The sequence below is a fragment of the Schistocerca americana genome, chromosome 4, assembly GCF_021461395.2.
Source record: "Schistocerca americana isolate TAMUIC-IGC-003095 chromosome 4, iqSchAmer2.1, whole genome shotgun sequence".
NCBI lineage: Eukaryota > Metazoa > Arthropoda > Insecta > Orthoptera > Acrididae > Schistocerca > Schistocerca americana.
Genome location: NC_060122.1, coordinates 345,274,470 through 345,300,463, shown reverse-complemented (window position 1 = coordinate 345,300,463; position 25,994 = coordinate 345,274,470). Strand labels below are relative to the sequence as shown.

General features: G+C 38.8%; 1 protein-coding gene across 1 annotated transcript in view; it reads left to right on the top strand.

The window, feature by feature from the left end:
• Positions 1 to 25,994, top strand: part of LOC124613475 (dynein axonemal heavy chain 6-like) — a 984,594-nt gene that overhangs the window by 31,655 nt on the left and 926,945 nt on the right. The window contains exons 4-11 of the mRNA XM_047142181.1: positions 2,483 to 2,789; positions 3,476 to 3,610; positions 3,802 to 3,866; positions 6,053 to 6,130; positions 6,246 to 6,266; positions 7,798 to 8,039; positions 20,529 to 20,709; positions 20,835 to 20,966. Coding sequence (XP_046998137.1) covers positions 2,483 to 2,789; positions 3,476 to 3,610; positions 3,802 to 3,866; positions 6,053 to 6,130; positions 6,246 to 6,266; positions 7,798 to 8,039; positions 20,529 to 20,709; positions 20,835 to 20,966 — 1,161 coding nt within the window. The remainder of the gene's footprint in view (positions 1 to 2,482; positions 2,790 to 3,475; positions 3,611 to 3,801; positions 3,867 to 6,052; positions 6,131 to 6,245; positions 6,267 to 7,797; positions 8,040 to 20,528; positions 20,710 to 20,834; positions 20,967 to 25,994) is intronic.

Sequence of the window (25,994 nt, the reverse complement as noted above, 5' to 3'; positions counted from 1 at the left end):
TCTCCAAAACATTGGAATAATAGGGCTTTACCCAGATCAGTTAGTTACTTAGTTCAGTTTTAGTTGGTTGCATGTTCCATTGATCAGTCACACAGTACGGTAGCCATTATGATGTTGAAAGTGTCAAGTGCACAAGAAATGCACATATTAAACAAGATTTTTTAATATATATATATATTATAGTACAGCGGGTTAATATTTCTATTAATTTCCCCATTCCCTTAAATGGCACAAAATGCATATACTATATTTATAGATTTACTTATTCCTATTCAGGAATTCATCTATGGTATAGAAGGAGCTCACAAAATGCATAAACTATATTTGCAGATTTATTTATTCCTACTCAAGAATTCATCTATGGTATAGAAGGAGTTGTCAAGGAGATATGATTTCAGTTTATTTTTGAAGCTATTTTTATAGCAGCATATTTTACCCCTTTCTGTTCCAAGGATAGGTTGGGTGAAGGACAGTGTTAAGTCTTACTTTTTTCTGGTATTATAATCATGAATGTCACTGTTGTTTTTAAACTGGTCCATGTTCTTGAGAACAAATTTCATTAGTGAGTAAATGCATTATTCTAACCACTTTCTTTTGAGCAATGAATACTTTTTGTCTAAATCTTGATTTACCCCAACATATTATTCCATGTGACATCAGAGAATGAAAGTACGCAAAGTATGTTAGCTTACTAATAAGATCACCACCATACTCATTGATGATAGTCATCTGAGGTGGTGCAGAGCTGTGACTGTGATTAGTCGCAGAACACATTGTGATGCCTTTCATCAGCAGTCCATACTTTCCAGTCGTGGTGCCATTCTAAATGCAGCTGCTTGTTTTTCTATGTTTATGACAACCAACACTTGGGATGGTAGTTCCTTAATCTGGCTATAGCTAGTCTCTGACCAGTGGTATGGGATGACACACAATGTTACAGGGATTCCATTGCTTGTTCCGAGATGGCATGTGCAGTTTGTAGGGGCTACAATGTGCTTGGTGCACAATACAGTGATCCTCCCATGTGGTGGTCAGATGTGGCTGACTATAAGCTCGATGAATATGCCTGCCTTCATGTTCCCATGAAGTACAGTATTTTGCCACTATCATATTTGGCCAACTAAGAAATCTGTATTTTGCATGAAGGCAAAGGAAGATAAGAGTGAGACTGCCTGTCTTTCGCAGTGAAGACCCAATGCTTGACCCTATTTACACTCATTATGTACCAGCTGGCCTGGTCACAACAATGCCCTCTGGTGGTCATTGTACCTTTCATAGAGCATTTCAACTTTAAGCATTTCCATACCCACCAATGGTGTGTACTTGTATGAAGTTACATTAAGGGTTGACCACAAGTTCGTCGCATTTCACTTTTTTGTCAGGCATTGTATTTATTCTTAATAAAATTTATATACTTTTACAAACAATGGAGCCAATTCTGAAAACTGTTTTTTTTTTTTGGGTGGGTGGGGGGGGGGGGGGGTCTACTTGATGTTTGGACCACAGAAACTTTTTTTTTCTTCTGTCATATAATCAATTGTTTTTTAATGCTGGGTGATGGGTGGCACTTTCACAATGAGCAGCGATGTAATGTTGTTACCTGTTTCTATATTAACAAAAGGAAAGTTTCTACTCACAATATGATGGAGATGCTGAGTTGCAGATAGGTACAGCAACCCAGTTTTGTGTCTCACAACAGTGAGTGAATCTTAAAAGGGTAATTCTTTAGTGTATGATGATTCAATGGCAGCTTTCCATGCTTACAATCCTCCTTATATACTTCAGATAGCCCTTGAGGTCTGTTGACAGACTGGACAGTGTACAGAAGCCACATTGGTCGGTTTGTAATTGGATATAACACACTCTACTGAGATGCACAGAGAATGCAGATTTAGTTTTACCTCAAATGTTCAAATGTGTGTGAAATCTTGACCTGCTAAAGTCATCAGTCCCTAAGCTTACACAATACTTAACCTAAATTATCCTAAGGACAAACACACACACCCACGCCTGAGGGAGAACTCGAACCTCTGCAGGGACCAGTCACACAGTCCATGACTGTAGTGCCTTATATCGCTCGGCTAATCCCGTGCGGCCAGTTTTACCTCCATTAAACTGGTAGCTTTACTTGTGCTAGTCACAGTGTGTTGTAAAACTTGTTTTGAACAAAACTGTGTGCCGAACTGAGATGGTAGAGCACTTGCCCACAAAAGGCAAAGTTCCCGAGTTCGAGTCTCGGTCCGGCACACAGTTTTAATCTGCCAGGAAGTTTCATATCACTGTACACTCTGCTGCAGAGTGAAAAATCTCATTCTTGTTTTGAACAGTTTATTTGCTTATTAACATCTTAATGACCTGTGATATAATGGGAGAGCAAACATTGAATGTGTAACTTTTTTGAAGAATTACATATGATACTTTGAAAATTATGTTGGACCATCATTGAAATGTTGACAGAAATATTCATCTTTAATTATTCCAGATTAAAACATTCTCTATGTTTCGCATGTGGAAAGGCTTTTATGTCTGGAGAAAGAATGTAAAATGGAAGAAAATTCATGATGCAAGAAAATCCCTTAATGAACTGCTTTTCTTGCTGAATCCAGCCTTACGTAAAGCATTACTAGACGTTCAGCTTGCTTGTAATAAGATGGTTGAAGTATATTTCACTGACTTTAGTAATAAGGAAAAGAATATCTTATTTGAATTCATGAATGCTCAGGTAAGATCATTTCCATGGCTGTCATTGGCTCAATTCATCATAAGTTTCACTGCCACTGTTGAAACAAGTACTATTATAATATATTTTGCCTTCTAATTCCAGGTATTGGAAAATTTACTTCATTAATGGTAAATGCCTATTAGAGCACATATTATTTTTCAAGTTTAAATTTCTCTTTGTGTTACCCCACAACTAATTATCTATTGACTACATTTCTTTGAACTTAATAATTAATACTGATGCATTAACTTTAATAGTACAATCTAACAAGCCCATATGCAAAAAAATTATGAGGAAAATATGACAAAAAATTCGCATTTAAAAAGTACTTATTCTTTGATTATCTTTTTTTATTACCTCTAAACTTATTACAAGTTGACCCTATGCACTGACCCTCCACAAATTTCCTCATGTTTATTGAACTTGAAGGTTAATGCTCAGGCATCAGTTTGCTAAAGCAGTACAATGCAATTCTCAAACACAGTCAAAAAGAATTGCAGGGCCCCTTAAATTTAAATAATTTATTGAAGTTAACTGAATTGTCCATAGCTGAGTGTTTAGCAGTCTAGTCTCATAACTGTGAGGATGCCAGTTTGATTCTCCCAAGTGGAAACTTCTGTTTTATTTTTATTTTACTTTTGACTGAATTCAATATTTACTGTTGAATTGAAATGTTAATTAACAGATGTTGAATCGTAAATTTTTAATAAAAATGACCTCTTTTCATTACTAATTGTGTGAAAAATGTGTTAGTAAAAGTAAGTGTGTCATGCCTGTGCATGCTGACAAAGCTTAGCAACCGAATTTTGCAAACCAGTGGGAGCTATATGATGTGGTGTTTCTCTGCCCACAATCCACAAAGAAGTTTTAATTTTGGAACTACAGGGGGTACATATGAAAATATTGGCATTTAAAGAGGGCATCTGTTTGCAACAACATAAGAAATGTATGCATGGTTTGTCTACGCATCCCACTATAATTCAGCTACACACTCCTGCAGCCATTTGGTGATTATATGGTATGGTAACACTCCATTGCCCATCTGTGAAAAGAGTTTGGTTTGTAACTGTGGAGATTAGGTATGAAGATGTGGGTGAGCAAAGATGCCTTCACACCATTGGACTCCTTATGGGAGAATGGTGAAGTAGCCTGGAATTGAATGTTGAAGTGGCTGAGACTGGCTGGAATGTTCCCTATAAAATTCCCAACAATGTTCAAGAATATTGTAGAATGTTTCACATAGTTTAGAATACTCCAGAGTATTCAAGAATGTTCTAGCTCTCTGAGCTAATCTGGGATTAGTTGGAGGTGCATTACTTACAGTTTCTGGACATTTTCAGCAAATGCTTCCACTTATTATAAATTTAACTCTAGCAGATGAAATCATTGCATGTTCAAAACAATCATTTCTTAAGAACAAATTGGAGGACTCAGCATTCCAATGATGAAGAAGCAAAACATTTTGTCAAAAAGTTCTTCAAAATTAGTGAAGACACTCAGCTGATTGATTGTGATTTATGTAACATTGTCAGCAGCCCAAATGGACAAATAGCTAAATTTTTTCCAAACATTGTTCAAAGTTACTGAAGTAGGTTATTAGAAAGAGCCATTTTAGCAGTAAGAAATGAAGTAGTTGTTCATATTATTAAGAAATTCAAAATTAGTAATGTTCATGAACAGTATCAAACCATATAATTCAAGCATGAATAATATCAGAAAAATATATGAAAAGTAGAATTTATTGTGATAATTCTGCTCGTATCTCCCAAACTGCCATTTCATTTCAAAAGACTGCAATTTCTATTAAGAATAGCATTTAATATTACTATAAATAAGGTACAGAAACAAATGTTAATGTGTTGTGATATTAATTTGAAAGATTCATGCTTTTTTATAAGTAACTTGGTTATTGGAAAGAGCCTTTCTAGCTGTAAGAAATGCAGTAGCTGATGATATTAACTTAAAAATCCGAAACAAGAAATGGTTGTGAACAGTTATCAAATCATATAATTCAAGCAAGAATAATATCAGAAAAAGATAAGGAAAAACAGCATTTATTCTGATCATTCTGCTTGTATCTTCCAAACTGCCATTTCAACTGAAAAGACTGTAATTTCCAGCAAGATTAGCATTTAGTGTCGCTACAAATAAGACACAAAAACAGATGTTAAGGTGTTGTGGTATTAATTTGAAAGAATCATGCTTTTCTTACTGTCAGTTATATGTAGCTTGCTCTAGGGGTGGGAACCCAAAGAATTTATGTGTATACTCACCATATATCAGGATCTACACTTACATCCACATCTACATCTACATAGATACTCTGCAAGCCACCATAAGGTGTGTAGCAGAGGGTACCCTGCACTGCTACTTGTCATTTCCCCTCCTGTTCCATTCGCAAATAGGGCGAAGGAAAACAACTGTATATATGCCTTCGTATGAGCCCTATTTTCTTGTATCTTATCTTATCTTTGTGGTCCTTATGCGCGATGTATGTTAGTGGCAATAGAATCATTCAGCAGTCAGCTTCAAATGCCAGTTCTCTAAATTTTCTCAATAATGTTTCCCAAAAGGAATGTCACTTTCTCTTCAGGGGTTCCCATTTGAGTTCCCGAAGCATCTCTGTAATACATTTTGTTGGAACCTACCGGTAACAAATTTAGCACCCCTCCTCTGAATTACTTAAATGTCTTCCTTGAATCTGAGCTGTACGGATCCCAAACACTCAAGCAGTTCTGAAGAATAGGTCACACCAGTGTCCTATATGTGGTCTCCGTTACAGGTAAGGCACTGTTTCCTGAAATTCTCCCAATGAACCGAAGTTGACTATTTGTTCTGTACCCCAGCTTCCACATGCTCGTTCCATCTCATATCACTTTGCAATGATACACCCATATATTTAAACATTAGTAATATTATATATTTAAACATTAGTAATACTGTATCTGGACATTGTTTTACAATTTCTCCACCCATTAAATACACAAATTATAAAGCTGTACTAAGTCAACATGTCCTCAATACAGCTGTATTCAATTTGTATAAATGTCCTTAATTTATATGAAAAACCACCTGCCACGAATCTTTGGGTTTTGTGTTATGTGCTGCTTTCGGTACTGTAGTCATTGTGCATTGGTAGCTGCTACATTTCTGGAGGTATGATTGTTTGAAGTGATCATTATCACGTTGTAGTGTTCACAAGGACAGTCCACCTCTTTTGCAAAGTGTATGTTTCAAGGAAAATATTTCAAGATTTATCTGTGTTGTTGAGCTTTTATGAATATCTTTGAATGTTAACAAATGTTTTCAAAATGTTATCAATTGTTGTAGGTTTTAGAATATCCTAGAAACTTCATGATTTTTTTTAACATTCTCAAATATTTTGGAATATTTTTGGTGGTCTATAAGGTAGTGAATGGCATTTATTTATTTATTTATTTATTCATCCATGGAACAATAAATATTGTATGGATGTCATCAGATTACAACACATGAGCACACATTTACATTTACAATTAAACAGGTTTCTCATATTTTTAAACAGGTTTCTCATATTTTGTGTAGTTTTTATAACTAGTCATACACATATTTATAATTACATAATATTTTGGTGATAATGTCATATGTTGCTAATAATCTACATCTATGTTAAATATTCTTTTACAGTATAACAAATTTTACTTACTAAAAAGGTTTTAAGCTTTTGTCTGAAAGTGAGGGGCTCATTTATTTCTTTAATTTCTTGTGGTAATTTGTTGTACAGTTTTATCCCATTGTAAAATATACTTTTTTGCGTCTTTGCCTTGTTCTTTCTATCTAGATGGAGGTGGTGACAAGCTCTTGTTTCATGGTCATGTATTGAGCAGTTTGTGTTGTACATGTTGAGATTTTTCTTAATGAACATTATGTTCTGAAAGATATACTCACAAGAAACAGTTAGAATTCCTAGCTTTCTAAATAATTCTAGACAGTGGGCCCTGTTGTTGCTATTTGTTATTATCCTTATGGCTCATTTTTGTACTTTGAACTCATGGCATGGTAGTATATTTCAGCTTAAGATATTGTTGAATACTTCAGTGACGTTGAGAGTACTGGAGAGTATTATTTAACATTTGAGAGTCCTTTTTAGTGTGGCATACTAAGCTTTTTATGAAATTTTCAATGTTCTGGTTTACTGTTTTCTCGAGTGTTCTTGAGGAGTCTGGAATATTCCCAGAAAACAATTGAAACTAAAAGCCTTGTGAAGCAGTTAATAATAAATTAAAATTTGAAACACAAATGGGAACTATCTTGTACCGGAATACAAAAATTATGTATCTCAGTAATACTGATCAATTATTTTATCAATTATGTTTCACCCCGCATATTTTGGCCCATTTGTTTGAATTCATTAGTTGTGTATGTTGATGGCTGATTGTGATTCTGTGTTGTTATGTGATCAAAAGACAGCCTGTTGTATGTTAATTGTGATCAAAAGACAGTTTAAGGAAATGTGGATTTGCTGCTGAAAATTCTCATTTTATTATTGTAATTTGGTAGCAAATATTGAATTGAAATGAAAGTTTTTAAAAAATCTGCTGAAAGTTATAAAAAATTCTGCCTCTGGTGAGAATAGAATATGCAACTCTTCCACTATGAGAGTATAATGTCGCATTCTCAGCTACGATAGGTTAGGTTACTTCGATTGAAATATTTTGCACTTAATAGCACTCAGAAAACTCCCAAGTCAATATTTTAAATTTGATAACTGCATCATTCTGTTTTAGCAAATGTATGTCTAAGCACTAACATTCAAGTGCTATATGTACAAATAAAATCAGAGTCCGTGAGGTCCCCTTGTTGGGGAGGGGGGAATGGCCCAAGAAAAATTTTCAACAGTTTTAAAAAATACCATATAAATGTCTCTAGTAGATCATAACCTTACTTTTGAATTTTAGACTTTTGCATAAACACACTCAGATTTGAGTATGAAGCAGAACTCAATGGCTTTTAGTCCTCACTTCATTATTTAACAACCAATTAAATTCTCACAAATCATGTGTATTATTATAAAAGCAAGTTATCTTTTATTTCAGATGAAAAACCTGGTTATAGTTCGTGAACAGTTACTTGAATATAGAGACATAGTTAAAGAACTTATTAATTGTGCTTGTCACAAAGCACTCCTGTCTGTTGGATTCACCACAGATGATCACAATTTCCTGATTCAGCCAACTTCATCAGCAACAAGTGGAGCAAAACGCAGTGCTAATTCACAGTTCCAGATGTCTTACATGAAGCAGATCAATAAGCGACGGTTCTGCACAAGGCTTACAAGGTTTCTCTTATTGTATATCTTCTTTGATTATCATCATGAACTGAATTTCAGATAAGAAACTAGAATGAAACAGCTTCTTAATACAACTGTTTGATTACATTGAATACTTGAGAGTGACTGAATGAAATCTGTGCAGAAAATGAGTTATCTGGAAAAGCAAATGAGGTTCTAAAAATTTTGAAAGCATTTGCCTCTGTTGTACTTGGTCAATAGCTAATACAAGCTATAGTCTTATAATCACAAATTCAAACAACAGCAACTCCAGGATGGGAGTTTTCCTTATAGCACCTTCTCCACTCCTGAAATTATCCTGGCCTCATCCTATGATAATGTACTGTTCCCTCCTTATAGCACCTTCTCCACTCCTGAAATTATCCTGGCCTCAACCTTTGATAATGTACTGTTCCCACACCCTCCACCCAACAGTTTCTGCCCCCTCTGTTCTACACGACCTCCCACTTCACATCCTGTTGCCATACGTGCTCCCATGTGAGTATAACAACATGAGTAGGAAACACTGCATGGTGGATCTGACAGTGTGATGTGGTCTAAGTTACTTTTGTTCTTCTTCTAATATGGTTGCCTGTTAGTTTTTGCTCTCATACCACGGCTGCAAGTGAACTTATTCTTCTTGACTTCATACCCAGGCAGGATGATGCTGTAAAAGAGTGTCTCACTACTTTCAACTATTGAATAATGAACTCATCTTCAACAATAATCTTCTTTGTTGTTCCAACTACTTACATCAGTTATGAAGACAGATCCAAATATCAGCGACTCATAAATTCAAACACATTGATCAATACATCCGATCACATTGAGTCCAACTTAAGATCTAAGATTTACAATCTTCATTTGTCTTTAGCGTTTTCATTTTAGTATGTCCATTTTCTCTGAGGTATTCATGATACCTTCAAGATGCGTCACCAAGACATAAATGTCCACATCCAGCAAGTGCTACTGCCTTCACCAAGGCATGCCTTGCCACTGCTGTTTTATGTCACTGCATGTGCACCATCTGCACAGATCACAGATCAGGGTGTGAAAAGTGGATTTTTTCCACTGTATAAAATGATTATAAAAGACACGGACATGTTTCAGCAGCATGAGTGTCCTCAGTGAAACGTAGCTCATTCTCACAAATAGCCCTTGCTACAGTGCAGATTTCCCCACAGAGATGAAAGATGTCATGCGAAACTCCTTCAACCCACTCTTTACAGTTAAATGTAACATGTCTGGTATCATATTACAACTTGCTATCCATTTCATTTATCCTTAAAAAACGTAATGAATGGTTTCTTTAAATTTCCATGCATGATTATTCATTTTTGGTCTTGAAGAGTTAGCATAAAATAAGGCTCTAGTCATTAACATTCCACTGATGTTTATCACCAGTCATTACAGACTCCACAACATTAATTGTCCTTTTGGGTTATAAGATTGTGGGATGTGTTTTCTTCATTTAAACTGAAATTCATTGTTAGGTAACAGCAATGATTTAACATTAGCAATATACTTAATTTCATCCTTTACCATCCAGATCTCAGATTTGAAAACATCAACATACATAGAGTGAAGGTTAGCAGAGACTGGTTCCAGGGTAAATTTGTTTGCTCCTGACCACTGTGGACACCCCTTCAACAAAGTGATCCATTGTTACTCAACACATCTTCTCCAACCATAATAATTGAGTTCAACCTTTTGTATGGTTAGATGCTGTACAACCATTCTTCCTTTCAGATGAAAGTGTCCCCTATTCAGTCTCTTTCAAAAAACTGTTTAGTTTATCCCTCTGCAGGTTCATGTAACCAAAGGACTAGCCCCCTTTATTTGGTATACCTATCCCCAAAGTCCTTTACACACAATGCAGTACAGGCTATTTCTTTCTTGAATGCACAGGACCTCTGACATAGGACAGCCTCTGTCTAGGTCTGCTTACATGTGTTAACTCCCTCAACTAATCTAAAGGAGGACACACTTCACCATATAAAATCTGTTTGCACAGTACCTCAGTTTCACTTCTCACATCCTGGTGGGAAGGGGCTGCTTTATTTCTAGTGTTTCTTTAATCCAATTTTAAAGCATACCACACCATACCCCTACCCAAAATTGCTATAACCTACATGTTTGCTGCTGTATGAAAACACGTCTGCATTAGCATTTAACTTTGGGTAATAATATTCCCATGTTCATTCCCTTTTCTCAGGATCATTTAGATCTGTTACTGCATTTGTATTTAAAATTATCCAAGTCATCACATGCAGCTCCATGTATCATTAAAAATTCCACCTAGTGTAAAAAAGTGAGGACTGAAATTGCAATTTTCACCCTTTGAAGACTCAACAGATTTCACACTGATGACATAACATTCTAGGGTAGTCTAGATAACTCTATTTTCAATTCTCGGTTGTCAATTATTTTATAAACAACTTACGTTGTAATATGTATCATGGTGATTAACTGTCTGTTATGTCATCTCACACTGATCGTACATTATGTTACTTAAATATAGCCTATTTTCCATGTCTGTTACTCCTGTTGCTTGTGTAGCACTTTATCTCTACTTAAAATGGATATAATGATCTTATTCATCGTGCATCTGTGCTGTCAATTAATTGATTTGTCTCCAGATGGCACTGCTATCATCTGTTCATTACACTCATGTTAGCATGCCATATTTCGGACTTACACTCCACACACTGGCTTTCCACTGTTAACTTTCTCCACAACATGTGATGCGGGTAACATGCAACACACTGACATCATATACAAAATATTTGTTGCATGAAAATTAAATCCATTAGTCCAAGTCATATCACATATGTGTTGCTCTCCTTGGCCATCTGTGTAAACAGGCCATGGTATAAACACACAGAAAAGAGAAGAGTTTCACTGATAGAATCTTATGAATGTGGATAGAGGTTAAAATGGAACTGGTAGACATGGCAGAGAAGGAAGAAAGGAAAGTGAAAAATAGATTTGTTAAGGTGGAAGATAGAAAGAAGATAGCTCTGTAAGACAGAATTCCTTACCATCTCCAACCCCAAGGAATTCTCACTTCTGCTAAAGTTCTTTGTTGTGACACCGGAGGGAGAAGGTATTTTGCATTCCCTATTGGATGGTCTTTGTCACTGTAGTAACCACAATCAACAGCGGGAACGCCTTGGGCCGCGGATCGGAGTCACCAGGCGGGGAAGCCACCGGCGGTGGAGCACGCACCACCGGGTAAACACAGGACGAGTCGGACGACAGACCAATGACAACTGACAACAACCGACCACGACCGACTATGAGCGACACAACAAGGAAGAGATAAACAACGGAGGCTTGTGGAAACCACAACACCAAACGTAAATCCACTCGGAACCAGAGCCAGGCAAATGTCAACATCGAGCGACGACCGGAATGCGCTACCTCCGAGATAGAAACGAAATCCAGAGCAAGTACCAGACTGGCTGGACTAGGGCAGAGCGGGTCCCTATATACAAAACCGGAGGGAGCGGCTATTGGCCGCTGTCTGCACGTGGCTTAGCGGTGGCGCCCTCGCTGCGCGGAATAGCCGCCGCGGAGGCGGAGCCCTCTATGGGCTGACCACGTCCATTTGTTCTGCCGCGTGTTTGACTTCCACGGCAGAAGGTACTAGAGTCACTTCACCATCGCAGGTGCGAAAAATGAGCTTGGTAAACCTGTCACAAGTGGAAAGAGAAAGAATGACAAAACATGAAAGACGAAGAAGAAGAAAAAAGTAGTAAATCGTCAGTGATCATCGTCATCTCTATTAGCTGTCCATAAAGAATGTCCCATACAAAACCAATAGAAACTCCACCATTCTGTACTGTTCCTCTTAAAAAAATATAAATTGCCAATTATACATAACAGTATACATAGATAACAATGTATGTATCTTTCTTAGCAAGAAACATACTGTGTATTATTCATAATTAAATAAAAATTGACAATTCCAGTTATCTGCATGGCAACTTTTGCTGCCGTACTCTTGCTTTCACAAACAAGGATACAATGTAGTTATTAAATAAGATAGAGTAGTTAGAAGTACAGAATATAGAACAGTGTAAGGTGGAGGAATGTCTTTGGAGAAATGAAAGAAGGCATACTAAAGCCATTAACTGAGACGTCCGATGTATATTATTCCATTGAATTTGCAAAGTGTGCAAATTCTCCTTGGGGTATATATTTCATAACCATATTGACATCATATAGTCCCTTTTTCTGGCTTGTATCTGGATTGACCATTACAAGCGCCTTAGGATATGGTATTCTTACCGCTGTAAGAGGTCCACAATAGCATAGAAAGAACTTACTCATCTCCTTTTTTTATGTTACAACTATGATGAACATCTTTTACTAAAACTAAGTCATCTACACTAAATATAGATACATATGCCATATTGTTAAACTTACATAGTCTGCTCTGGACTGACTCATGTGACTTGCTTCTTATACTATTGTCTGTTACTGTTACCTCTTCTTCGTTTGAAGGAAGCCATTTAGTGTTGTGTGTACATGAACTTACAGGATTAGTTACTGATGTTTTATAGTGAAGAAAGTCATTGGACATCTAATTTAACTAATTAGTTGGGAATTTATTTAGCAGTGTATGCATATGTGAACTAGAAAAGTGGCAGCAGAAGCACTGGATTGGTGTTAGGTTATCTGTGAAACAGAACAGTGAAGCTAAAGACAAAACAGTAAAGCATTTAGCAAGTAGTTAGACAAAACATTAAGACCTTAAGAAACTCACAGGAGGCCCCTAAAATACTTGGGGATGATATTAACACAGAATTGGAAGCTACCATTAAGGCTCACAGGGATGATACTCTTAAGAAGTTAGAAGAAAGTATCAACCAAAAGTTAGAAGCTTCCACTACCAAACTGGTGGTAATTAAATCACAGGCAGAAGCATTTGAAGAGGGATGATACTCTTAAGAGGCTAGAAGAAAGTATCAACCAAAAGTCAGAAGCTGCCATTGCCGAGTTGACTGTGGTTAAATCACAGGCAGAAGCATTTGAAGAAGAGTTAATGTCTGTATTTAATGTACAGGGAAATAAAGTTACTGTTATGGAGAAAGAATTAAATGATTTGTCTAGCAAAGTAGAAATGGAGATTAGTGCACAACGTGATTTAGTGAGAAATGAAGTACATGATCACTTGAAAGAAGCTCATAACAATGTACACACCTTAGACTCCCAAATCTCAGGTACACAGGAGGGGGCTGAAAGGTTACAGCATGGAAAACTACTAAATGAAATTTTGAGTCACCTAACAACTTTGTCTAGATTAGAAGAGAGATTACAGGTGTTTGTACAACAAAAAGTACAGGATACAGTTGAATCTACTAGTATTAAAACCAGTTCTTTTGGAGATGCTGTAGACCATAGAAAGGAAATACAGGAATTGTGTGATGGCTTAGAAAATGGAAAAACTGAATTCAGAACAAATGAGACCATCAGTAATATTGCTTTTCCTTGTGAGATTTTTGAGGATGCTCAAATGGTAAATGGAATAAATTTTTGTAAATGGTTTTCAAAGCTGAAACTGGATGGTGGAGTGTACCCAGTAAATTTCTTTAGGATGTTACACAAACATTGGAGGACTCCAGAAAGATAGATTTTATTTAGATTACCCATCTAAGACTGCAACCCCTCATTTCATGATAATATCCATTTGTTCAGCTTTCATCATTCCTTAAACCTCAGCAACATAGTCCTGCAAAACCATGTCAATCAGGCTTAAACCTCTTTGTAATACCTGCTCCCCATCCGTAATATTCTCCTACTCCAGAATCGCAAATTCCTGGAACTCATATCACACATTGAACCTCTTTCCCTTTTGTAACTAGAGCAGGATGCACAGTTCCACCTCAAAAATCTCTACACCATAATGAGATTTTCACTCTGCAGCGGAGTGTGCGCTGATATGAAACTTTCTGGCAGATTAAAACTGTGTGCCCGACCGAGACTCGAACTCGGGACCTTTGCCTTTCTTGGGCAAGTGCTCTACCATCTAAGCTACCGAAGCACGACTCACGCCCGGTCCTCACAGCTTTACTTCTGCCAGTATCTCGCCTCCTACCTTCCAAACTTTACAGAAGCTCTCCTATGAACCTTGCAGAACTAGCCACCATACAGAATTCACAACCTAAACAGACATGAAACACACTCATGGACCTTTCATCATAAAGCCTGAGCCCTACAGAAATATCAGTCCCTTCCAAGGGCCTCACATTTTGCCCCTCTCCCAAGTTCAGTTGTGCATTGCTTGTTAAAGACTTTCAGGAGTGCTAGTTCTGCAAGGTTTGCAGGAGAGTTTCTGTAAAGTTTGGAAGGTAGGAGACGAGATACTGGCAGAAGTAAAGCTGTGAGGACTGGGCGTGAGTCATGCTTCGGTAGCTCAGATGGTAGAGCACTTGCCCACGAAAGGCAAAGGTCCCGAGTTCGAGTCTCAGTCGGGCACACAGTTTTAATCTCCCAGGAAGTTTCACTCTACACCATGTTTATTTCCTACTCCTGCCTTCAACTACCATTATCCATAATGTCTACAACAACCTCCAAACCTCTCCGACATCTCCTCATAGCTGACAAACCCTGCCTCGCAGACCTACTACATTTACCTCGCCCTCAAAACCTCCCACCACCATACAGAATTCACAACCTAAACAGACATGAAACACACTCATGGACCTTTCCTCATAAAGCCTGAGCCCCACAGAAGTATCAGTCCCTTCCAAGGGCCTCACATTTTGCTCCTCTCCCAAGTTCAGTTGTGCATTGCTTGTTAAAGACTTTCTCTCCTTGTCCCAGTCCTTACAGTGGTAACAGTTTTTTACCAGCAACCACAGCAATCAGACTAACCCAAAGACCAATGTTGAATCCTGGCTGACTCAGTTTACTCCTCCAAATTACCCTCTGTTAACTTTCCAGAATTTATTAACCTCGTGCCATGCCTCACCATCATTCTGTAAATCCCTCAACAAGCAAGCTAACCACAATCCACCACCTAAAAACTGATCTCAACCTTATAATCCTGTTGACTGACAGTGGTTCCACCACTGTTGTTTTGAACTGAAAGAATTACCTGACAGCTGTGTGATTCATCCACCTACAACAGGGTGTATACACTCTGGGACAACCGGGAAATCCTTGAAAAACCCGGGAATTTTTTCATCCGGGAGAAAACCAGGAAAAACCCAGAAATTTTTAAGAATTCCAGGAATTGTTCGTTGCTTTAGTTTTCAGTTAAATTTTTGTACTTTTTACTGGTAATAACGGATACTCTAACAAAGAAATTTGCTTTAGCGCTTTACTGAAATGTAATACTACAGCAATAAAACATAAACGAGGAAAAAAAAACAGATAAAACTTAAGCTGCAAAGTAAATCTGCCATTTACAGCAACAAAACACAGCGCACACACGTGCATCTGCCAACAGCATAATGTGGCAAAGGATTTAGGACGAAGACTATGCAATACTTCAAAACAACAAACTGCTTCCGATGGTCGTTGCGTCACAACGGTTAACATTAGGTTCATTTGAGCAGTTGCCAGTGGGCTTGTGCACACGCGCAGCTGAGTCACATAGGAGCAATACCTTCTCCTGCTTCTGGCTACTACAAGTGTGGCTGTTAGCTGTACCCAAGGTAACTAGACATGAGCTTATCAGCAGTAGCAACAAACAGCCAGATACTACCTGGAAACATTTTTCTAGTGCACCCAGGCTGCCAGATTTGCGCATGTGCAGAGCAGTCTGAGTTGTAGTCGGATGAGGGGCAGTCTCCACATGAACCATGTTTATGTTTAGTGATTTTGTTGGTTCCTCTTGGTTTACAGCACTCAAGAACAAAACAGATTTCTGTAGCCGGGAGCTATAAAGAGAATTGAAATATTCATATAATTATGGAAGGCTAAAATGCGTTATTTGTTTGATTTCTGATTTTATTTTATTTCCAGGATTTTGGCAGTCAGGTATTAATTGCCTTGCAGAACAATGAAGTTATTTTTGTCAATTTGCCAAAAAAATGACTTTAATTAATCTTTTCTGCAGAGGCAGTCAATTTATTTGAAACGCTATTGATTAGTGTCAACTGTTTGCAGAATTTCAAGTGCACGTTGTTATCTTTTTGGACGTGTGGCATTATGCCATAAATAAGCACTAAACATAAGATAATACAGTGCTGGTACTCCAAGAAAATTTGATTCCGAAAACCACATTGAAAACTTTAATATCAGCTTGGGGCCTACTTCTTTGTGAATCTGGACATACAAATGTGCCCTTTAATTTGAATGCTTCATTTCAGTATAGTTTACAAAATTCTGATGCTCTTGGAGTATCCTCTGATGTCCTGTTTTGTTTATGATGTAATGTAAGATCTCTTAATGCCATATACGTATGAACATGCAGGCTATCTACGTCATTGTAGCTGTGCATGCACAGAAACGCCATTTTGTGGCACTCTCTGACAACTGCTGAAATGAATTCTGACAGGTCACGGGAAAATATTGCAACTGGTCGTTTTGAGAAGCGTTACTCTCAAAGTACATTTTATTATACACAATATGAGTTATGTTACATGGGCAAAAGTGCTATGAATTTTTTAAATCACAGACCATTTGATTTTAATTTAAAGCTTAACACTTTGAGGACCAGCCACTTAGAAGAATTTCAAACCCAGAAGACCAGACATTTATGTCATTACTTTAAATTTTACTGTTAAATTTGTGTGATTTATCGAAGTGTAACATACGGAAAAAGACAAATGCTATATGTGAAAGCTTAGCTTTTCTTGTAGCTACACTATGTACATTAATTTAAACCATTAACTTTTCCTATTTGTGTGTTCACTCTACTTAACAGTGGTGTTGCTGTGGGCTGACTACATCACGTGTCCTATGCTCTGAATCACTACGTTTACATGCGACACATCTTCCAAAAGACAAAAACTGAATTTTGGAAACTGTTTTTCACTTCCGTGTTTACGCATTAAGGTCTGAAGTGGATTTGCTAGCGCAGTTAACTATGGTGCCTGGAAAACTGCTGTTACAGTTCCTGATTTTTCTCAGCTGAGTCGCTATTTCTCTTCAGTTTGACTAGTTGTAAATAGTTAGTCTAACATTTCTACTTATTGTTCACTGTACAAAAAGCCACTTTGTCCATATTACCCAAGCATTTTTAAAAATATGACAAAACCTGACAGCCCAAGCACATTTCAAAACCAATTGCGTTTACATGGGAGCAAAAATCAATTGCAGGATTGGAAAACCGGCAACCAGCAGCAGATTTCCAGAATCGGATTTTGAAATGCTTACATGACCATCCTGGGGTGGTACTGGGAGATTGGTTTACGAAATCCGGTTTTGGGAACCACATGTAAACGTGATGAATATCTGCTATCATCGGCTGGCGAGATCATGTGACATGAGCTATAATTGGCTTACAAAAGTGCCTCGCCTTCTCTATTTCCACGCTACGGAAACTAACGTTATGTGTTTGGCGGAATTTGACTATATGCTTTCATAATATGAAAATGTGCAGCGAACATGTTTCTGCGCATCAAAGATCAACAATCTTTCCAATTTTTTTATTTTTATTTATTTTTATTTTTTATTTTTTTTGCATTCATTTCCTGAAATGGTGGCAGCTTCTACACCAGTGTGTAAAACAGTTACCATTCAAAAGATTGATAAGTTTTATGATCCCACGGGAAAGTATATTTTCGCTTAACATGGAAAAGGGTATTTTCAGCCGGGAGAAAGTGTATTTTTTAACCAGGAAATCCAGGAAAAATGTGGGATTTTTTTTCCTTGTCCATGTATACACCCTGTACAAACAGTGGCATAATGATCCTTTTCTGAAAAACCAGCTGGATCTCCAACCTCTCCTCAAGTCCTTAGGGCCATCCCAGAACACCTTCCCAGAGTCCATCTTTCTCCTCACACCAATCATACTCCCTACATTCCACAAACCAAATCACCCAGGATGCTCCACTGTGTCTGGTTACTGTGCCCCCCACTGAGGGAGTCTCTGTTCTCACAGACCAGCACCTTCAGCCTGTTATCTGCAACCTATGCTTCTATATAAAAGCTACCAACCATATCCTCCATGGACTCTCCACAGTTCCTGTTTGTTTAGTACATGGCGCCCTGCTCTACACTATTGATGCCACCTCCCTTTACACTGACATCCCTAATGCCCATGGCCTTACCCTATTCAGTGTTTGGTAGAACATTACGTTTCTCAATGCCCAACAGATTCCAAAGCCATAACCTCTTTCCTAGTTGCCATGACCAAATTTATTCTCACCCATAGTTACTTTTTCTGTGGAGGTATCACCTACAAACAAATCCCCGGTAAGGATGTGGGCATCCACATGGTACCATACTATGCCAACCTACTCATGGGCCACATACAGGAATCCTTTGTAACCACCCAAAATCCCAAACGCATCACCTGGTTCAGATACATTGATTACTTCTTTGTGATCTGGACTGAGGGTGAGGACACTCATCCGCATTCCTTCAGAACCTCATCATCCCCCCCCCCCCCCTTTCCCTCCTCAATTCACCTCACTTAGTCCTCCTCAACCCTACAAGCCACCCTCCTTGAAGTTGACCTGTACCTAAAAGGTGGCTACATCAGTACCTCTGTCCATATCAATTTTCCCATTATGTCCTGAAATGAGAAGAATCCTGCCCACTATCCTTTCCACCCCTCCCACAGTGCTATTCCACAGTCCACTGAACCTACACAATATCCTCATCCATCCCTAAATGACCCCTTTCCCCAAGCTCTTGTCTCGTGGCTCATATCCTCATAATAATCCTAGATGCTAGATCTATCCCATACACCCTCCCACCTCTGCCTACTGCAGTCCAGTCACAAGCATCACCTATCCCATTACAGGCAGGACTATCTGTGAAACCAGTCACATGATCTGGAAGCTAAGTTACAACCACTGTGCTGCATTCTACGTGGGTATGACAATCAACAAGGTGTCTGTCCGCATGAATGGCTGCTGGCAAGCTGTGGCCAAGAAACATGTGGACCACCCAGTTGTTGAGCACACTGCCCAATGCAACATTCTTCATTTCAGTGACTGCTCCACAGCCTGTTCCATTTGTATTCTCCCCAGCAACAGCTTATTTTCTGCATTGCATGGGTGGGAACTCTCCCTACATTATATGCCACATCCCCGTAACCCTCAATGTTCTCAACCTTTGTTAGTCATTGTCCTTTACCAACCTATCCCCTCCCCTGTCCCCTGTCGTGCACTACACAGCCTACTGTTCCACCAGTGCGCTCACAGTTTTTGTACTTCTTTCCTGTTCCGCTGCCCCTCTACCCCCCCCCCCCCCCCAATCCACCAATCCCCTCTGTCTAATCTTTCAAAAACATCTATTTGCTCTGTCTTCTCTCCACCTTGTCCTTGTATGCTCCCAAAATTAGCACTTTATCATCCCCGACACCTACCATGCTGTTTCTCCCCATACCCATGCCAGCCTCCTCCTTAACCCCACCACTCATACTGCTATTCCCATCCCCACCACTCAAGAATGCTACTCCCAACATGGGCTGCTGCTTGCAGTCTGGCCTTGGCAGCCTGAGACTGCGGTCATGAGTGTGTGAGATGTGTGTGTGTGTGTGTGTGTGTGTGTGTGTGTGTGTGTGTGTGTGTGTTGTGACTAATTCTGATGAAGGCCTTTTTGGCTGAAAGCTTTCATGTTTGACAGTCTTTTCTTTGTGCCTATCTGTGGCTCAGCATCTTTGCTCTATGGTGAGTAGGGACTATCCTTTTCATAATATTGTCATTATTGCATCCTGGATTTTCCATTGTTAGATGATAAGAAGGATATGTTAAATGTACTGTTATTTGGAAATTTTCCTCTTGTACTCAGTTACTCAGTGCTCCACAATTGTCAGCATGCTATTGGATTCTATGATGACCAGTATGCGTCTACAGTATTTGTTCATTTTTGTCAGCTTACACCAAAAAATTGAAAGCGATGTATATCTAATAGCAAATATTACAAATATTGTTGTTAGTTATTATGTGCATTGTTTTTTACTGTAGAGCCATTTGTTTCAAACCTTATTTTGCCATGAGTTGATATTTGATTGTATGCTTTCATGTTACATCTGAATAATATCCTGCTGTTTGTGTGTCTTTTTATCTGTGGATTGGATCAATTTTCCTCCATTCCAACATTTGTCTAAATTATTGTTTCTGATCCATCCTTTTGATATGATGCAGAAAAAATCTGAAAATTCCAACTGATAAATCACCATGTTTCATAATCTTGATGATGAGGGCATCAGAGATTAATTTCAGGTGACTGTCAGTCTTGATCTAGCTGTCTGCTGAATGCAAAGGAGATATACCTCTTCTGGCTTAAACACTGTATACATAAAACTTATTATGTTTACATTAATTGTGAAGGAGTTTAAATGTAATTTTTTAATGTCATTTGTTACAGTTTCATACATTTAATCGATTTAATGATGGTGGGAATGTTACATGTTCTTGTGGTGAGATCATTGCTTGACCTCGATAAAACATTACAAATGCACCTACACTTTTTGCCTAATGATGAGGCTCTGAATTCTTTGGCTACAGATGTTAACATTGCTCCTCAGAGACCCTCCAGCATCCCTCAGGTATGAAAAATAAATTATTGTGAGATATTTTCTTAGTCTCTTAAAGTATTTTAATAAATACAGTTTGTCATATCCCTATATATTGTGATCATTGTGTAATAGTTATTAATTTAATGAACACACAGCATATACTACCAAGAAAATGTACTTCACAATTATTATCCTTTGTTGGTGACAATTTTGATATAGGTACTTTGTTTTGTGAACTAATGTATATGACTTATATAGACCAGCATTTAGGAGAAGAGGCAGATAAAGTCACTTTGATTTATATTGAAAGAGACTAATGCCATGGGTCTTGTAGAGATATTATGTTCTTACAGTAATGTCTTTTCTTTGCTCATAAACTATTGGTGCATGAAGCAAATGGCCATTGGTCTGTCTTCAGATGTGTTTATGTGCGTTTCCCGCCCTCATCCCCCCACTCTCCCCAGTATTAAGTGTTTCTTCTCCTGTAAGTTTCCGGTTGTTAAATTTTTATGTTATAATGGCTCACCCATCAGTTGGGAAACTGTACACTTGAATTACAAGATTCTGTGGGAAAGTTTTTCACTCTCTGTCAAATGCTCTCTTTGTACTTCAAAAAGGATATGGCAAGCTTTTCCACAGTGCATTTCCATATTTCAGTCCATTTTTCATTGTGACATACTGGAACTCCATTTGTAAAAAGTAGGTATTATTTTCTATTTATTATGATTTGTAATTATACAATGTTCCCCAAGAGCAATGGTGAGTGTTCAGAGACCTAACAAGAAAGATAATTTGAAGCCAAAAAGTAAACATGGGATCTAAATAACATACCTTAAGACCTATGAGAACTTATTCAGTAAAAGACATGTGTTCCATAACAGTGAAGATGAACAAGTGCTAATAACTCTTAAGGGCATACATTTTAGAGCCTATATTTACTAGACAGCTTTTCCTTGTTTTTGTCGAAACTATCTCCTCCACACAGATTTGTTTCATAGTCTTGAAGATGAAGTAGTGCTCATAGCTCTTAACTCTTGTGACAACACTGTTGCGGGGACTACTTTATGCTCACCTTTTAAAAATACGAGATTTGTTCAAAAAATTCTGAAACGCTAATGATTTTATGCCAATGGTTTGTTGAAGTGAAATGCGGTTCACATTCCTACACATGCCTGTGTTTAATGTGTAACTGCCAGAAGTCTCATTGTTGTATGTCTGTTAGTTATTGTTCAGTGCTGTATTGATTAGAGTATTGGTGCTGCACAGTTTGCGAATTTCGAGGTGACAGAGTTAGAGGAGCAATGCGTCTGCATTAAATTTTGTGTGAAACTTGAGAAAACCATTAGAGAGACACACCAAATGATGCAGAAAGCCTACAGTGATGAGGCTTAAGCTGTAATTGGTATTACAAATGGTCCATAGGGTTTGAAAATGGCCGTATGGAAGTTAAAGATGTCATTCATTCATGATGCCCTTCAATGTCTACCAACAATGCACGTGTCAGGAACGTCAACGAAATTGTGTGTGTCAATCAAAGACTGACTGACTGAGAGATTGCAGAAGAATCTAACATTTCAGTTGGATCATGTCATGAAATCCTGACACAGCATCTTGGAATGCATTGTGTTGCCGTAAAGTTCGTACCATTGCTAGTGAGTCAAGACCAGAAATACCTTCAACATGCAATCTGTGAAGAGCTTTCGGACTGTGCAGATGAGAACTAGATATTCCATAAGAGAATTATAACTGGTCATGAGATGTGTGTCTATGGTTATGATGTTAAGAATGTTGAGACAAAGGTTCAGTCTTCAAGTTGGGTTGGGAACGGTTCTCCAAGACCAAATACCTCATCACGTCAGATCAAATGTCAAAGCCATGCTGGTAGTTTTTTTTGACTTTGAAGGATTAGTTCATCATAAATTCATGCCACAGATACAAACTGTTAATCGATGGTACTGTCTGGATGTGTTGTGACGCCTGCTGCTAGAAAATGGGAGAAGTAAATGGCCTAAAATGTGATGAGACAATTCATGGCTCTTGTATCACTGTAATGTAGCCACATTCATCCTTGATGGTGTGTGACTATTGCACAAAAAACAAAGTCACTGTACTGCCTGATCCTCCACACTCTCCAGACCAGGCCTCTGTGAACTTTTTTAATTTACAAAGTTGAGAACCCCATTGGAAGGACAAAGATTTGCGATGATAAACGAGTTAGAATAAAATTTCACTTCGCGTGACCCAGAAAGAGGTGTACCTATTTATTTATTTATTTATTACTGTCCTACACTCATGCTCTCTGCTGGAAATATCACTTTGCCACGAAGAAAAATAATCCTAATCCTACTCCTAATGATCCAACTCCCCAAGACATTATCCGAATTGAACCCTGCCTGGAACCGTTCCGTCCTCCGTCACAGCGGGACCAACTTCCTCTTCCTCGAAATCACCCTCTCCAAACCTTCCAGGAATTTCTCACTTGCAGCCTTGCCTCTCAATCATTCTTGAAAAACCTTAATCCTACTCTCAACATCACCACAGCTGAAGCCGAGGCTATCCGTGATCTGAAGGCTGACCGATCCATCGTCATTCTTCTGGCTGACAAGGGTTCCACGATCGTGGTACTTGATCATTGGGAGTATGTGGCTGAGGGACTGCGTTAGCTTTCAGACAACACTACATACAAAGTTTGTCAAGGTAATCCCATTCCTGATGTCCAGGCGGAGCTTCAAGGAATCCTCAGAATCTTAGGCCCCCTACAAAACCTTACACCTGACTCCATCAACCTCCTGACCCCACCAACACTCCACACCCCTACCTTCTACCTACTTCCTAAAATTCACAAACCCAATCATCCTGGCTGCCCTATTGTAGCTGGTTACCAAGCCCCCCCAGAACGTATCTCTGCCTACGTAGATCAACACTTTCAACCCATTACATGCAGTCTCCCATCCTTCATCCAAGACACCAACCACTTTCTCGAATGCCTGGAATCCTTATTCAATCTGTTACCCCCGGAAACCATCCTTGTAATCATTGATGCCACTTCCTTACACATAAATATCCCGCACGTCCAGGACCTCGCTGTGTTGGAGCACTTCCATTCATGCCTTTCACCTGCTACCCTACCTAAAACCTCTTTCCTCATTACCTTAGCCAGCTTCATCGTAGCCCACAACTTCTTCACTTTTGAAGGCCAGACATACCAACAATCAAAGGGAAGAGGCATGGGTTCCAGGATGGCCCCCTCGTACGCCAACCTATTTATGGGTCACTTAGAGAAAGCCTTCTTGGTTACCCCAGCCTTCCAACCCAAAGTTTGGTACAGATTTATTGATGACATCTTCATGATCTGGACCCACAGTGAAGAAGAACTCCAGAATTTCCTCTCCAACTTCAACTCCTTTGGTTCCATCAGATTCACCTGGTCCTACTCCAAATCCCATGCCACTTTCCTCGACGTTGACCGCCGTCTGTCCAATGGCCAGCTTCACACATCCGTCCACATCAAACCCACCAACAAGCAACAGTACCTCCATTTTGACAGCTGCCACCCATTCCATATCAAACGGTCCCTTCCCTACAGCTTAGGTCTTTGTGGCAAACGAATCTGCTCCAGTCCTGAGTCCCTGAACCGTTGCACCAATAACGTGAAAACAGCTTTCACATCCCGCAGCTACCCTCCCGACCTGGTACAGAAGCAAATAGCTAGAGCCACTTCCTCATCCCCTCAAACCCAGAACCTCCCACAGAAGAACCCCAAAAGTGCTCCACTTGTGACAGGATACTTTCCGGGACTGAATCAGACTCTGAATGTGGCTCTCCAGCAGGGATACGACTTCCTCAAATCCTGTCCTGAAATGAAATCCACCCTTCATGAAATACTCCCCACTCCACCAAGAGTGTCTTTCCACCGCCCACCTAACCTTCGTAACCTCTTGGTTCATCCCTATGAAATCCCCAAACCACCTTCCCTACCCTCTGGCTCCTACCCTTGTAACCCCCCCCCCCCCACCCCTACCCCCGGTGTAAGACCTATCCCATGCACCCTCCCACCACCACTTACTCCAGTCCTGTAACCCGGAAGGTGTACAGGATCAAAGGCAGAGCCACGTGTGAAAGCACCCATGTGATATACCAACTGACATGCCTACACTGTGGAGCCTTCTATGTGGGAATGACCAGCAACAAACTGCCCATTCGCATGAACGGACACAGGCAGACAGTGTTTGTTGGTAATGAGGATCACCCTGTGGCTAAACATGCCTTAGTGCACGGCCAGCGCATCTTGGCACAGTGTTACACCGTCCGGGTTATCTGGATACTTCCCATTGACACCAACCTATCAAAACTCCGGAGATGGGAACTTGCCCTTCAATATATTCTCTCTTTCCGTTACCCCCCAGGCCTCAACCTCTGCTAATTTCTAGTTGCCATCCCTCGTACCTCACCTGTCATTCAACAACATCTTTGCCTCTATACTTCTGCCTCGACTGACATCTCTGCCTAACCTCTTTGTATTTACATATGTCTGCCTGTGTCTGTATATGTGCGGATGGATATGTGTGTATGTGCGAGTGTATACCTGTCCTTTTTTCCCCCTAAGGTAAGTCTTTCCACTCCCGTGATTGGAATGACTCTTTACCCTCTCCCTTAAAACCCACACCCTTTCATCTTTTCGTCTCCTTACATCTTTCCTGATGAAGCAACCTTGGGTTGCGAAAGCTTGAAATTTCTGTGTGTGTTTGTGTGTTTCTTGTTGTCTCTATCAACATACCAACGCTTTTGTTTGCTAAGTTACAGCATCTTTGATTTTTATATATATTTTTCCCATGTGGAATGTTTCTCTCTATTATATTTATTTATTTATTCTTTTGGAAATGGAAACAGTATTGGAAACGGTGTATCAATTGTGAAAGAGAGCACCTTAAAGGAGATCTTCCACAATAAGTAAAAGGTAAATGTAGAACAATTTTGTGAACAACGTTTTGGAATATTTTGAACTGACCTAGTATTGTAAGCTAGTCAATTACTTTACATTTTAAAATTTGGAAAACAAAATTTACTGTTTTGAATTAAATCTTCTACTATATTCCATAAATGCTGTAAATTGTAATTTAATCTTAACCCAGTAACTTGAGTCATTGCAATATATGTCACTTCCGCAATGACTGTCATATTCTATATTTAAGGATTCAATTTCACATCAGTATCTGTGTAAAAATTATTTTGTGAGTAAAAGTCAATAACGTCTAAAAAATTTCATTTTACAATTTTTTTTAGGTAATTCACATTACATTGATAATACACATAAC